The 10,672-nt window shown below is 42.8% G+C and overlaps 2 protein-coding genes across 5 annotated transcripts in view; one reads left to right on the top strand and one right to left on the bottom strand.

The window, feature by feature from the left end:
* Positions 1 to 388: 388 nt before the first annotated feature.
* On the top strand, positions 389 to 1,743 carry SS18L2 (SS18 like 2). Of its 2 annotated transcripts, XR_005107624.1 has the most exons (4): positions 389 to 510; positions 643 to 719; positions 1,071 to 1,255; positions 1,345 to 1,743. XR_005107624.1 is itself a non-coding variant. In XM_037408747.1 (3 exons), the coding sequence occupies exons 1-3, from the start codon at positions 442 to 444 to the stop codon at positions 1,156 to 1,158; spliced, it is 234 nt and encodes a 77-aa protein (XP_037264644.1). In that variant the 5' UTR covers positions 389 to 441; the 3' UTR covers positions 1,159 to 1,743. The 2 variants fall into 2 exon arrangements, 1 of the variants encoding a protein (XP_037264644.1); XM_037408747.1 differs by having other exon boundaries at positions 1,071 to 1,743.
* Positions 1,744 to 2,267: 524 nt separating this feature from the next.
* Positions 2,268 to 10,672, bottom strand: part of GARRE1 (granule associated Rac and RHOG effector 1) — a 63,304-nt gene continuing 54,899 nt past the window's right edge. For 2 of the 3 annotated variants that reach the window (XM_037408743.1, XM_037408744.1), the window contains 4 exons: positions 9,012 to 9,177; positions 7,979 to 8,113; positions 5,581 to 5,659; positions 2,268 to 4,979 (listed from right to left, as the gene is read on the bottom strand). In XM_037408743.1, coding sequence (XP_037264640.1) covers positions 4,659 to 4,979; positions 5,581 to 5,659; positions 7,979 to 8,113; positions 9,012 to 9,177 — 701 coding nt within the window. In that variant the 3' untranslated portion in view covers positions 2,268 to 4,658. Of the gene's footprint in view, positions 4,980 to 5,580; positions 5,660 to 6,293; positions 7,273 to 7,978; positions 8,114 to 9,011; positions 9,178 to 10,672 lie in introns of those variants that run through there. The other variant, XM_037408745.1, reaches the window with a different exon arrangement.

Here is a 10,672-nt window from a genome sequence, read left to right as displayed (position 1 = left end):
CGGGCGGGGGGGAATCGCGGTTCCTGGGCCGCGCGGCTGCGCTTCCCCTGCGGCTCCCCCGGGCAGGCGGGGCAGGGCCGGTGGCGGCCGCTGCTCGCCTTGGGCGCGTTGTGGCCTGCAGGGGGCGCTGGCGGGGGTGGGGCGGGCCTGCCGCGTGCCCTACCCTGCCCCGCCGTGGGGGGGCGCGGGCGCGCGCTGGGCACTGCAGTGCTCGGTCTCGGTTTAAAGCAAACGGCCGGACGCGGCGGGGCGCTGGGCCGCGCATCTCGTGCCCGGGCCGGGGGAGCGGGGGCCCCGCCCACTCGCCGCGTACGTGCCGAGGCGCGCGGCGGCCGCTGGCCGTGCGTGGCGTGCGCGAGCCGCCCCCGGGAGCCAATGGGAGCCCGCGGGGGGCGGAGCCGCCGGGGCCCGTCAGCCCTTGCGCGGGGCGGCGGCGGCGGCATGTCGGTGGCGTTCGTGCCGGAGCGGCTGCGCGGGAAGGCGGAGGTGAACCAGGAGACGCTGCAGCGGGTGAGCGCGGGCGCGAGGGGCCGCGGCGGCACGGGCACCCCCAGCCCCCCCCGGCCCGGGCCGTGCGGTGCGGGGCCGGCTGTGCCGGGCGCGGCCCGGGCCGGGCGGTGACGGCGCTCCCCTGTGCCCCAGCTGCTGGAGGAGAACGACCAGCTGATCCGGTGCATCGTGGAGTACCAGAGCAAGGGCCGGGCCACCGACTGCGTGCAGTAAGTGACCCGCGGCGGGCGGGCCCTGCGCAGCTTCCCTGCCGTTACGAACGCCCCCCCAGACGCGCCGTTCCCAGGCGCTGCTGCCGCGCGGGGCACCCCCGGTGCCGGCTGCGTTGTGCCGAGGCCTCGGTGAGTGTCGCTGCGGCAACCAGCCCCGCCGAGCGGGCTGCCGCTCCCGCCCCGCGGTGCCGCCTGCTGCCGCCGGGTTAGCGGGCAGCTCGGCGCAGCGTACCGGCCTTCGGAAGGAGAGCAGGCCGCCGCGGGGGTTGCCCCGATTGTGTATCATTCTCATAGCTCGGTCGCTCTTTCCGAGGCGTTTCCCAGATGCCCTGTTTCTTCCTCTCCCAGGTACCAGCACATCCTGCACAGAAACCTCATTTATTTAGCCACAATTGCCGATGCGACGCCCCCCGGCACGCAGAATACCGTAGACTGACAGCGCGCACCTGGACGCGAGCCGTGACGCCTTAGGAAGCTGTAGGAACGCTGTAAGTTTAGAGCGAGAGCTGAGGAGGTGTGGTCTTGAGGGGCAGGTAAACAGCATCCATACTTTCACGTTAAGGGCACAGATGTAGTTTTTGATGTAACATTAGGCTGGCTTTTTCCCTGTTACTGTAAGCAGAACGTTAAGGGTGATCGTTATCATACTCCCATGTTCCCTCTGAGAAACGCCATGCGGCTGTACTGCTGGAAGGAGCCTGGCTGTCAGCACAGCGCTACCAGGTGCCTTTGGAGGACTCCTGTGCCCTCATCAAAGCAGAGACTGTTTTGTGACGAAGACTGTGTAATAACAGGGAAAGCGCCGAGCTAGGTCATTGCCCTACCTCCAGCATGACAACTTCGGTCATATGTTGCCATATATATAAAAGCACTAGCCTGTTATGTCTCTTGTATCGTAGGAATTGTGCTTAATAAGGATGTTCTTTGTAAATTACAGTATATTCTGAATTAATATGTGATGTGTCAACACAGGAACAGCTCAGTGATTTAGTGAAATAAAGTGTTTACTCTTCTAGGAAAATGGGGCCGTTGCATATCTTTGAGCAGTTAAGCACGAGGGACTTCAGTGGGAGAAGGCTGCATTTGCCCCAGTTGTGTCCGGACTTTCCCTTTTTACTTGTTTACGGTAGTCTGCAGTACAGAGCTTTTCAAGCAAATTCTTGCATCGTCCAAATGGATTCCTGTGCTTCCTGGCTACTCATCAGCGTCCCTGGTCAGCCACATGCTTGTGTACTCTGAGCGAGGAAGAGCACAGCTCACCTGCTCGTACCTCGGAGGTGCCCCACGATTACCGTACCGTAACTGGAGAGCTTTGATAATATTCAGGGGCGGGTGGGTGGCGGCAGCAGTGCGGTGCACGCCTGTTACTTTCTGCTCACTGCCAGCAAAATTATTTACTCCACAAATTACTATAAATGCAAGTAACTTGGTTTTGGCAACATTCATCTGCACAAGTAGTTCAAAGGCACTGCGAAGGCATTATCTGCGGCATATTCTTCAGTGCAATCTACTTGGAAAAAGTAGCCTTAAAGATGCTTGAAACTGTACAGTGCATAAAGTTCATTTTTATATGGTTAAGTCAGTAAGTAGGCAGTTGACAATTTTCAAACTGTTAAATAATCCCACGTTAATGAAATAAGATCTTTGTTTACAAACCGAAATTACAGTTTAAGGTGCTGCTCATTTTCAGCAAGGTGCATATTTTAAACAAGTATGACCTATTAAATGTGTATCTTTAATAAAGCAAATAGTTTACTTTTACAGAAGCTTTAAAATACAAAATGTACAGTTCCAGTTCAGAAGCATTAGCTATTCACAAGAAGCACTGCAATAAGGGTAAGTTAACTAAGCACCCAAACCCTTGCACTTGGCAGTGTAAGTGAAGTTTAATGGCAAGACTCATTTGCCAAGTGCAACAATTCCTAAAATCACCAGTGTTCAGAACAATCGGAAGCAAAGGACATAGTAGCACCTACGTGGTCAAAATGCAGACAAACTTTCTTTGTTTTCACAATTCACTTATGTAGGTCCAGAAACTTGCCAGCATTTGTAATTACAAATAAACTGCAAAAACGATAGCGATAATTTTGGCACTTGTTAGAAAAAGTTTGAAATTAAGTGTTTTCGTTAACTACCATTTTGGTCTTAGTATGAATAACCAGTAAATACAGCCAAATCTAGGATTTAATATTAGATCTAAATGACAAGATTTAGGAAACTCCAAACCATTCATCAAGTTAAATAACCACTAACATTTTCAGCAGAGGGTTTTCAAAATTATAGTAGTACAGACCATTAACAATTTACAGACAGAAGCCACACTGATTGTGCAAAGCACATTACTGTAAAAAGTCTATGTACAGCAAACAAATCTTTGTAAACATGGTAAGTATGAAGTTTCAGAAAACATGGTGACAATATCATAAATACAGGCAACATTGGCATCCTCAAACAGCACAAAAGGTAACAATCTGGGCCTGCAAATATAGCCCGTCACCATACAAACAAAAAAGGTGGATGGGTTTTAAATACCCAAATGTTTAATAGTTTTAGTGTTGTGTATACTTTTTTATTTATATATACATATAACGTATTTATTTTTTGGTATCTTTACATATAGATGTACTTAGCTTGTAAAAACAAAAACAACAAATGTGCTTTATCTTCATTGAAAAATTATGTAGTTAGAACTAATAACCCATTTTACTAGTAGTTAACATATTAGAATGATATGACTTAAGAAAAATACAAAAATAAGATTAATACTGTCAAAACTCTTATACCAGAAAATATTGTGGTTTTTAGACTCTTTCAAAGATGAAATATGAAAATTTAAATAAGCTCTAACTATATAAAGAATCTTCTGTAATCTCAATTAATATACAGTGGGATAGCTATACATATATTTACCATTGTTCTTCAGTTTTTAAGCACCAGTCACTCTCCCGGATCCACTTTGGTTGGAAGATTATTCCTAATTCCACAGGTTCACTTAATGGCACATATTGACTGCAAATAATTACTTTATCCTTTTAAAAAAAATAACGTTCTTTTAACTAAATGCTACCCCACATTTCAGTTTAGTATCTTCTGAGCCAGCTCACAATTTTTAATCAACTGTAGCATCTGAAATAAGACTTTAAATACACGCAAGTAGTCTTTTAGGCTATATTTTCACACAATTAAGGAGCACTGTGTGGATAATGCCTTTGGCCAAATGAAGCAGTAAGAAACAGTGTATTTATTTGAAAACCAGTGTCATATTATCCACACAGGTGCCGCCTCCTTGAAGCAGCTCAGATAACATTTGTGACACAAGGTTGAGTGGTTCTGCCGATCTTTACCGAGCGTAAGGAACCTACCACAAAACTCTTATTTCGCAACCGCTTCTGCAACGGTTTCGTCATGAACTCACTTGTGTGGCACACCAAAAGCTGCTGTTGCACTTCATGTAAAAAAAGCTGCCCACAGGCCAGTCGCGGAGAATACAAAGGCTTTACAGCTTGTCCCGTTACAAATTTGCACAGTGTTGAGCAAACTGACCACTATGTATTTATTCAACATACTCAATGTGTTTCAGTAAGATGTTCAACTATAAATCTATATGAAAAATAGCTATAAAATACAGTGTTTCTCACATGGTAGTCCTTCAGCAGTTCTTCTGAAAAAAAGGTTCTGAAAGTAAAGGCAATAGACACGTTTTTAAAAGCATTTTTGCATCACAGTTTTGGGCTGTTTCATGTACATCAAACAAACATATTGGCCATATTTGCTCAGCACTGTAAATCAGAATTCCAAGAGTTTGTGTATCTCACCCAAACCCCCTCAATTCCATATTTAATGAGAGAAACAGGATACAGCCAATACACAATTGTGAAACAAAGTTTACGTCATTTATGTTTGGCCCTGTGCTGCGTTTTCCAATACGAAAAGCAGTTAGTACTGATGCAGGTAAGATGGTCTGCGTTCGTGCTTTACTGGAAAAGATTTAAAGCCCTTATTCATCTGTTTGTGCTGGGAAGCCTGTTGTGATTGCTGCTGCTGCGCGTAGGCAAAGTTCGAGGAGATTCCTGCTGCTGGAGCACAGTCGCTGGCTGCTGCCCACATGGGTGACTGGAGGATCTGCATCGTGTCGCTCCACTGGCTGACCGGGCTGCTCATCGGATACAGAGACGTACTCTGACTGGGTAGCGTGTTTGTGACAGAGGACGTGTGCTGCCAGGGTGCCTTCGGAGGCCAGGTTTTGGTTTTATTATCCTGAGAAAACAAAATTAGTTTGGTTTTTTTGTTTGGGGTTGTTTGTTTTTTTTTTTTGGGGGGGGGGGGGCATTTTTATTTTTTTTTTAATAGCAGAACATTTATTTTTTTGAGATTATACTTAATGCATCACCTTAGTACATTTTCAAAGATTTATTTATTACGTTTGAAAGCAGAATTGATGCCTGTGTATGGCACTCTCAATTCTTAAAATACCTGCCTACTGAAAAACCTTTTTATCTACTTCAGCACATTTGCTTGACATACAGTAGCCGTGCTCCAAGTCAAAATTTCTAGCAAGACAGGTAATAAATCTGGTGAAGCTTTTGCTTTCTCTGCACAAACAATTCAAATTGACTGTGTTGCCTCTTAGCTTAACTTGAAATCTTTGGTTTTGCAGTAATTTCTGCTACAAGGGAAAAAGGTGAGTTCCAATTTTAGTATTTAAAATTGGAAACTGATAAAAACATCCAGTACTACTTGAGTGCAAACAGGTTGTGTTTTAGCTGCTGTAAGCAATCTGGAGATACAGATGCTGTGCTGGTAAACCACCCGACATGCACACAGGAAAAATGACTCAGCAAAGCCATTTTCAGCTTACCTGATTACGGTCATCTGCTGCAGGAGGAAGAGGTGGTGATGGCAGCGTACTAGGTTCCTGTTCACCACTACTGTGTTTTCTGCACACACACACACACCCCCAAAAAAAAAAAAAAAGTAAAATTTAATTTTTTGTTGTTAAACTGAGTCACCCACATCAATCTGCCACTGGCATATACCATTCCATAGTTTCAGTCTGTCATACTTGACAGCATAGAACGTGTACTGACATCTCGTCTTGCTTCATGTGGTTTGGCTCAATACAGGCAAAAGCAGCAATGTAGAAAGAAATTCACTGCTGAATACTCTGAGAGGCTTGACAGTGCAGCAGTTCTTTGAGCAACAGCTTCAGCAACATGCACTTGTTTATAGAGGCAAAAGGAAGAAGGGCTAGTCTTTTGCCCACTTGGAATAAATCTGCCAGAAATTGCCTTTTTTCTCCCATTATCTGCTCTCCTTTTTGTTGGTTTTTTTTTTTTTTTTTTTTTAAAGTACCTTCTCTGATACAACTTTACAGACAAGACACAGAAACAGTTGAGCAAGTAAAACATCTGCTGAAGCAGAGTGACTTCACCGAGGAAAAATGTTACACCTTTGGTTTAAATTTGTGACATAATACCTAGTATCAAATAGAATTCCTTGACCACATGTACATTCTGGAAGGTTTTGTCCTTGGTTTTGTTTGGTTGGTTTTTGTGTTTTTGTTTTGTTTTGTTTTTTAATGGGGAAGGGATTTGAGGTGGATGGGTTTAGATTCAAGCAGAATCTTTTATCCTTTCATCCTTTAAAAAATAATAAATATCACCATGCTCCAATCATCAGGCCTCCCACAGGTGAGCAGTCCTTTGCAGGTCAGTTTAGAACACTCAACCCTTGTGCCTTCTCTTACTGTATATTTTTTTAACTATGGTATTTTGTCAGGCCCTCGCTTGTAGAATGTTTTTCTTCTTGAAAGTAACATAAGGCAGTAGGTACTGTTACTTCAGCTTAAGTTTTTGTTTAATGAAGCACGCTCTTTGGAAACTTCATTCTGCTCTTCAGAGCACTACATAAAGCACAGGCTTTTGCTCTTGCTTTGTTAATTGCTCCATGATCGACCTCTAGGTATCTGGTGGCTTGGGAGATTAATTCACCCATTAGATGTTTATTGTACACACAACTACTACTTCTTCTGTGACTGCTTATTGGGTGAATCTCTTCCATCAATTTCAATTTAGCATTTATTGAAGCTCAGTCCCTGTCCCCTCTATGTAAAATCTTGGTAAGTGTAAAGATCTGGAAAACAGCTCTTTTTGTTGATTCTTTTCAACCTGCTTGCCTTAGTCCCAGTATTTTCAACACCAGTATACTTCCTCTCTGGCAGTGCATATGAAGACAGCGATCTGGGTATGATCTGCAGGAAACTGGCAGTACACCCACTGCCTTTCTTCTGTCACCAAAAAGCAGACAGACAATCTTTTATCTATATGTATCGACTCCCAAATTATTCTGTGACCTAACCAAAAATAAAATATTTGGCTACAGAACTAGCTCCTTATTTTTTTTTAGAAAAGGCTCTGAAAAATAGTTTGAGAAAATGATCCCAGACTGGAATTGAGTTGGTATTCGTGCTTCCTTTTGTGCCTTTTATTATGGTCTTAACTACCCTCTGCTATGGAATCATGGAGGTTCCAAAGATACCCGGCTTCCAGCCCTTTAGAAAAGCAGAAAGCAACTGTCACAATTCGTACTACTACTTTTAACTGGATTGTTCACAGTTGAAAATCCTGACTTATTTTTTAAGTCACAAAATTTATACTTGAATGCAATTAAACCTCCTCTTCACAGTCAGAAATAAAGGACTTAATAGGCATGTATTTACAACTACTGAAACAGCGGTGGTAGGCGAGGCGAGACAACAGTCTACACAACATTGTCAGCTGTACTTCTTGAGTGCCACAAAGTTGCAATACAAACCAGGAAACAGGAACTTGCCAGCATCAAAATGCACAATGTTTGGGGCATGACAAAGCTGCACTGAAGCACAGAGTTTTAGAAACCCAATTCAAAAACCATCTCCAATGCCTCAGTAGTTTAGAAAGAAGTGGCATCCAAAATAGTTTCTTGTGGAAGAGGAAAAGGGTGAGATCTTTTCTAGAGATGCTCAATATCAGCTAACAACTGGCTACGTGCACAGGTGCTAGTTTGTATAAGGAGACAGCTACTAACATAACTCAACCTGGGAACCTTTAGCATTGAAGATATACTATAGGGTGATCCATATCATCCAGTGTAGTATGCAAACTGACGTTTGTATAACTTCACCTTATCAGCAGGAATTTCCTTTGTGTGGCTACTGAGATGAAATTATCAAAAGAAGAAGGATCGTACAAAGCAGTATGTATTTCTGTTTTGCTCACCTTCGCTGCTTTACAGCAGCAACAAGGTCTGGCCCTGAGAACATGGAGAACAAACTGTCTCCATTAGCTGAGGAGGTCTCATCACTTGAGCTGGCAGAGTCTCCTTGAGTACCAGACCAGCTATTTGTCACATCACTGCAAGACAAAAAGTTGTATTAGTCCTTGTATTTACAGCACCTGGTCCAGACTGTATGCCCTAGCTAGGCACGCTGAATCTTTGTTACAGGTGATACCTCAGAGCAGAAGAATTTCAATACTTTGTAAAATGTACCAGTAATACAACTACTTTCGCTTACTTCTGAGCGATCACATCAACTGCCGTGTCTGTTACAGTCACTTTATATATTTTACTAAAATAATTATACAAATTAAAAGCGTTTCCCTTGGTCAGGAAGGAATAACAAGTGATAGCTGGTTTTGGAATCACTAAGCACTTGACTCTGCAAAACTGAGCTGGAACACGTACTTGTCCTACTGGTTTGGAGCTAGCTTGAGAGTCACAGCTATTATGGACAAATGGACCGAGGGTCTTGAAAAACTTCTCTTGTAATAAATAGTTACGATTTGGAAGAGATTAAGAACTACTAACATGCTTGCTGTAAGGTACCTGCCTTACAGTACCACCAACATTTTAAGTGCCTAAAATCTGGAAAGCTGAATTCAGAGTTAGGCGCTGTAACTTTGACAGCATCACTTTTCATCAAAACTAGGTCTTAAAGGTTTTCAAAATACCGAAAGAAAACCGTTCTGAATGAATCTGCTATAAATTCCTTATTTTCTCTGTTCGAGTCACAGTCTGTATATATGCCACCCTAAAGAAGACATCAAACAAACGGCAGTGCTTCAGTATCGGCAAAGCAGGGAGGGCTCAGATTTCTCACTCTTGATGTAACGAAGGGCAGCTTCCACAGATGCAGCAGCAATTGGGGGAAAAAACCAAAACACCCCCCCTCAGTATTCCCACATTCTGCCAAGTTTGAGTGTAAAATGGGCTCATATACAATAAAAATATGTAGCCTGTCCAGACTCTTACCCTTCTGTGAAATACTCAGGAAAAGGCCAGGTTTTATGAGGATCATCAGGAAGAGGCCAGTTGCTACGTGTGTTGCTTGGACGACGGACGTGCTGTGCTTGCCTTTTTTGTTGCATAGCCTGGTTGACCCCAGCAACATAGCGGGCAAATTCTGGATCGGAGCCAACTGAATAAAAGAAACCAAGAAGTCAGTTGCTGACATTCAGCTATTTCTACTGCAATTATCCCCCTCATTTAATCCTTTGGGCTTGACTATACCCCAACAACAGAAAATAATTCCCTCACTGATAATAAATGCCATACAGCAGTTGATAGCTTTTCATGGAGCAGTGAAGAACACTGAGTAGCACTGAATGGGAAATGTTTTCAGAGGTAGATACGCACCATCCACGTGTGGTGAATAGTAATTCTCACATGGAAGTACACCTGCCCCTTGCATTCCGTCAGGGAAATAGTATTTGTCACTATGATCATGTCTATACACTGAAAGGTCCCATGTCCCATCAGTGGACACTGACAGAATTAAAGCCTGAACATTTATCCAAGCTTGTAGAAAAAGAACATAATTATTATAGTTGATTCCAGATTGCAACAGGATTTCCAGCTAGGCTGTGATCCTGCTTGCTTTGAGAAATCAGAATCTCAGATTGATCATGTTAGAACATACAACCCAGAAGCCACCTACACTTTACAAAGACTAGACAATTTCAAAAACATTCTGATCCTGACCTGCAAGGTATTTCCAAATAAGTTTGATATTTAAGAGAAAAAAGCAGTAATTCTTAAAAATAAAAATCCTTCCACTTTTAAAGTGCTTTATGTCTCCCAAGCATCTGGTAAAGTGACCTGATAAGTGATAAGCACCATCTTGAGCAGACACAGCAAAAGCCTTAATCCAAAAACGTTTTACATTCCTTCATCAGCTTCTTACAGATGATAAAAGTACTGCAAAATACATTTTTGGTAACTAGTTAAGCCTTTGACATGAAAAGCCCTCGATTTTTTAAATTCTTAATTAGCGGATTTGCATCTGAAAAAGACATTTTCAGGCTCTAAAAATATTTATCAAAAAAGTAATGCCATTTGTTTCAAATGATGAATGTACAGTCTGGAAATGAAAGTTTTGTGGTTTAAAGCTTTCTGTACTACAACTAGAGCTCAAATTGAAAATTCCTGTATCACAGCTCACCCTGGCAAGTTATAGCAAGGAAAGTTATCTTTTCAATGGAAAAATCTATTTGATTGGAAGGGATTTTTGTTTCATTTGGGTTTTTTAAACCTCAGACTTGTGGAAAAAACTGTTTACTTACCACTTCAACTAGAAACATGTATCTTAATCCACAGAGTGCCATGCATCAACTTAAGCTACCTTTTCAGAGTATTGCTTTCAAAGTCCTTAATATTAATCATATCAAATGGAACAAAACAAGTAGCCTTATGTAGATCAAAAGGAAAAAACTACAGAAATATAATGGATTCACAATGCTAAAAATGGCAGTCTCTTGTAACAATGCATTCTTTTTTTCCCCCTACACATACATGTACTTGGTGCTCGGTGAAAATAATTTTACCCTTCCGTAAAAGGCTGTGATAATCATTAAGTACATACCATCGGTAAGTTTAAATAAGATGAAGCTAATTCAGACTTCGAATTATTAAGA

The sequence above is a fragment of the Falco rusticolus genome, chromosome 15, assembly GCF_015220075.1.
Source record: "Falco rusticolus isolate bFalRus1 chromosome 15, bFalRus1.pri, whole genome shotgun sequence".
Classification (NCBI taxonomy): Eukaryota; Metazoa; Chordata; class Aves; order Falconiformes; family Falconidae; genus Falco; species Falco rusticolus.
This window is presented reverse-complemented; position numbering and strand designations above follow the sequence as displayed.

What these genes read in the sequence shown, in the direction of transcription:
- SS18L2 (XM_037408747.1), top strand. Translation starts at nt 442, where the DNA reads ATGTCGGTGGCGTTCGTGCCGGAGCGGCTGCGCGGGAAGGCGGAGGTG. An exon ending in ACCAGGAGACGCTGCAGCGG is followed by an intron (nt 511 to 642) that starts GTGAGCGCGGGC and finishes CCTGTGCCCCAG; the next exon opens with CTGCTGGAGGAGAACGACCA. An exon ending in CGGGCCACCGACTGCGTGCA is followed by an intron (nt 720 to 1,070) that starts GTAAGTGACCCG and finishes TTCCTCTCCCAG; the next exon opens with GTACCAGCACATCCTGCACA.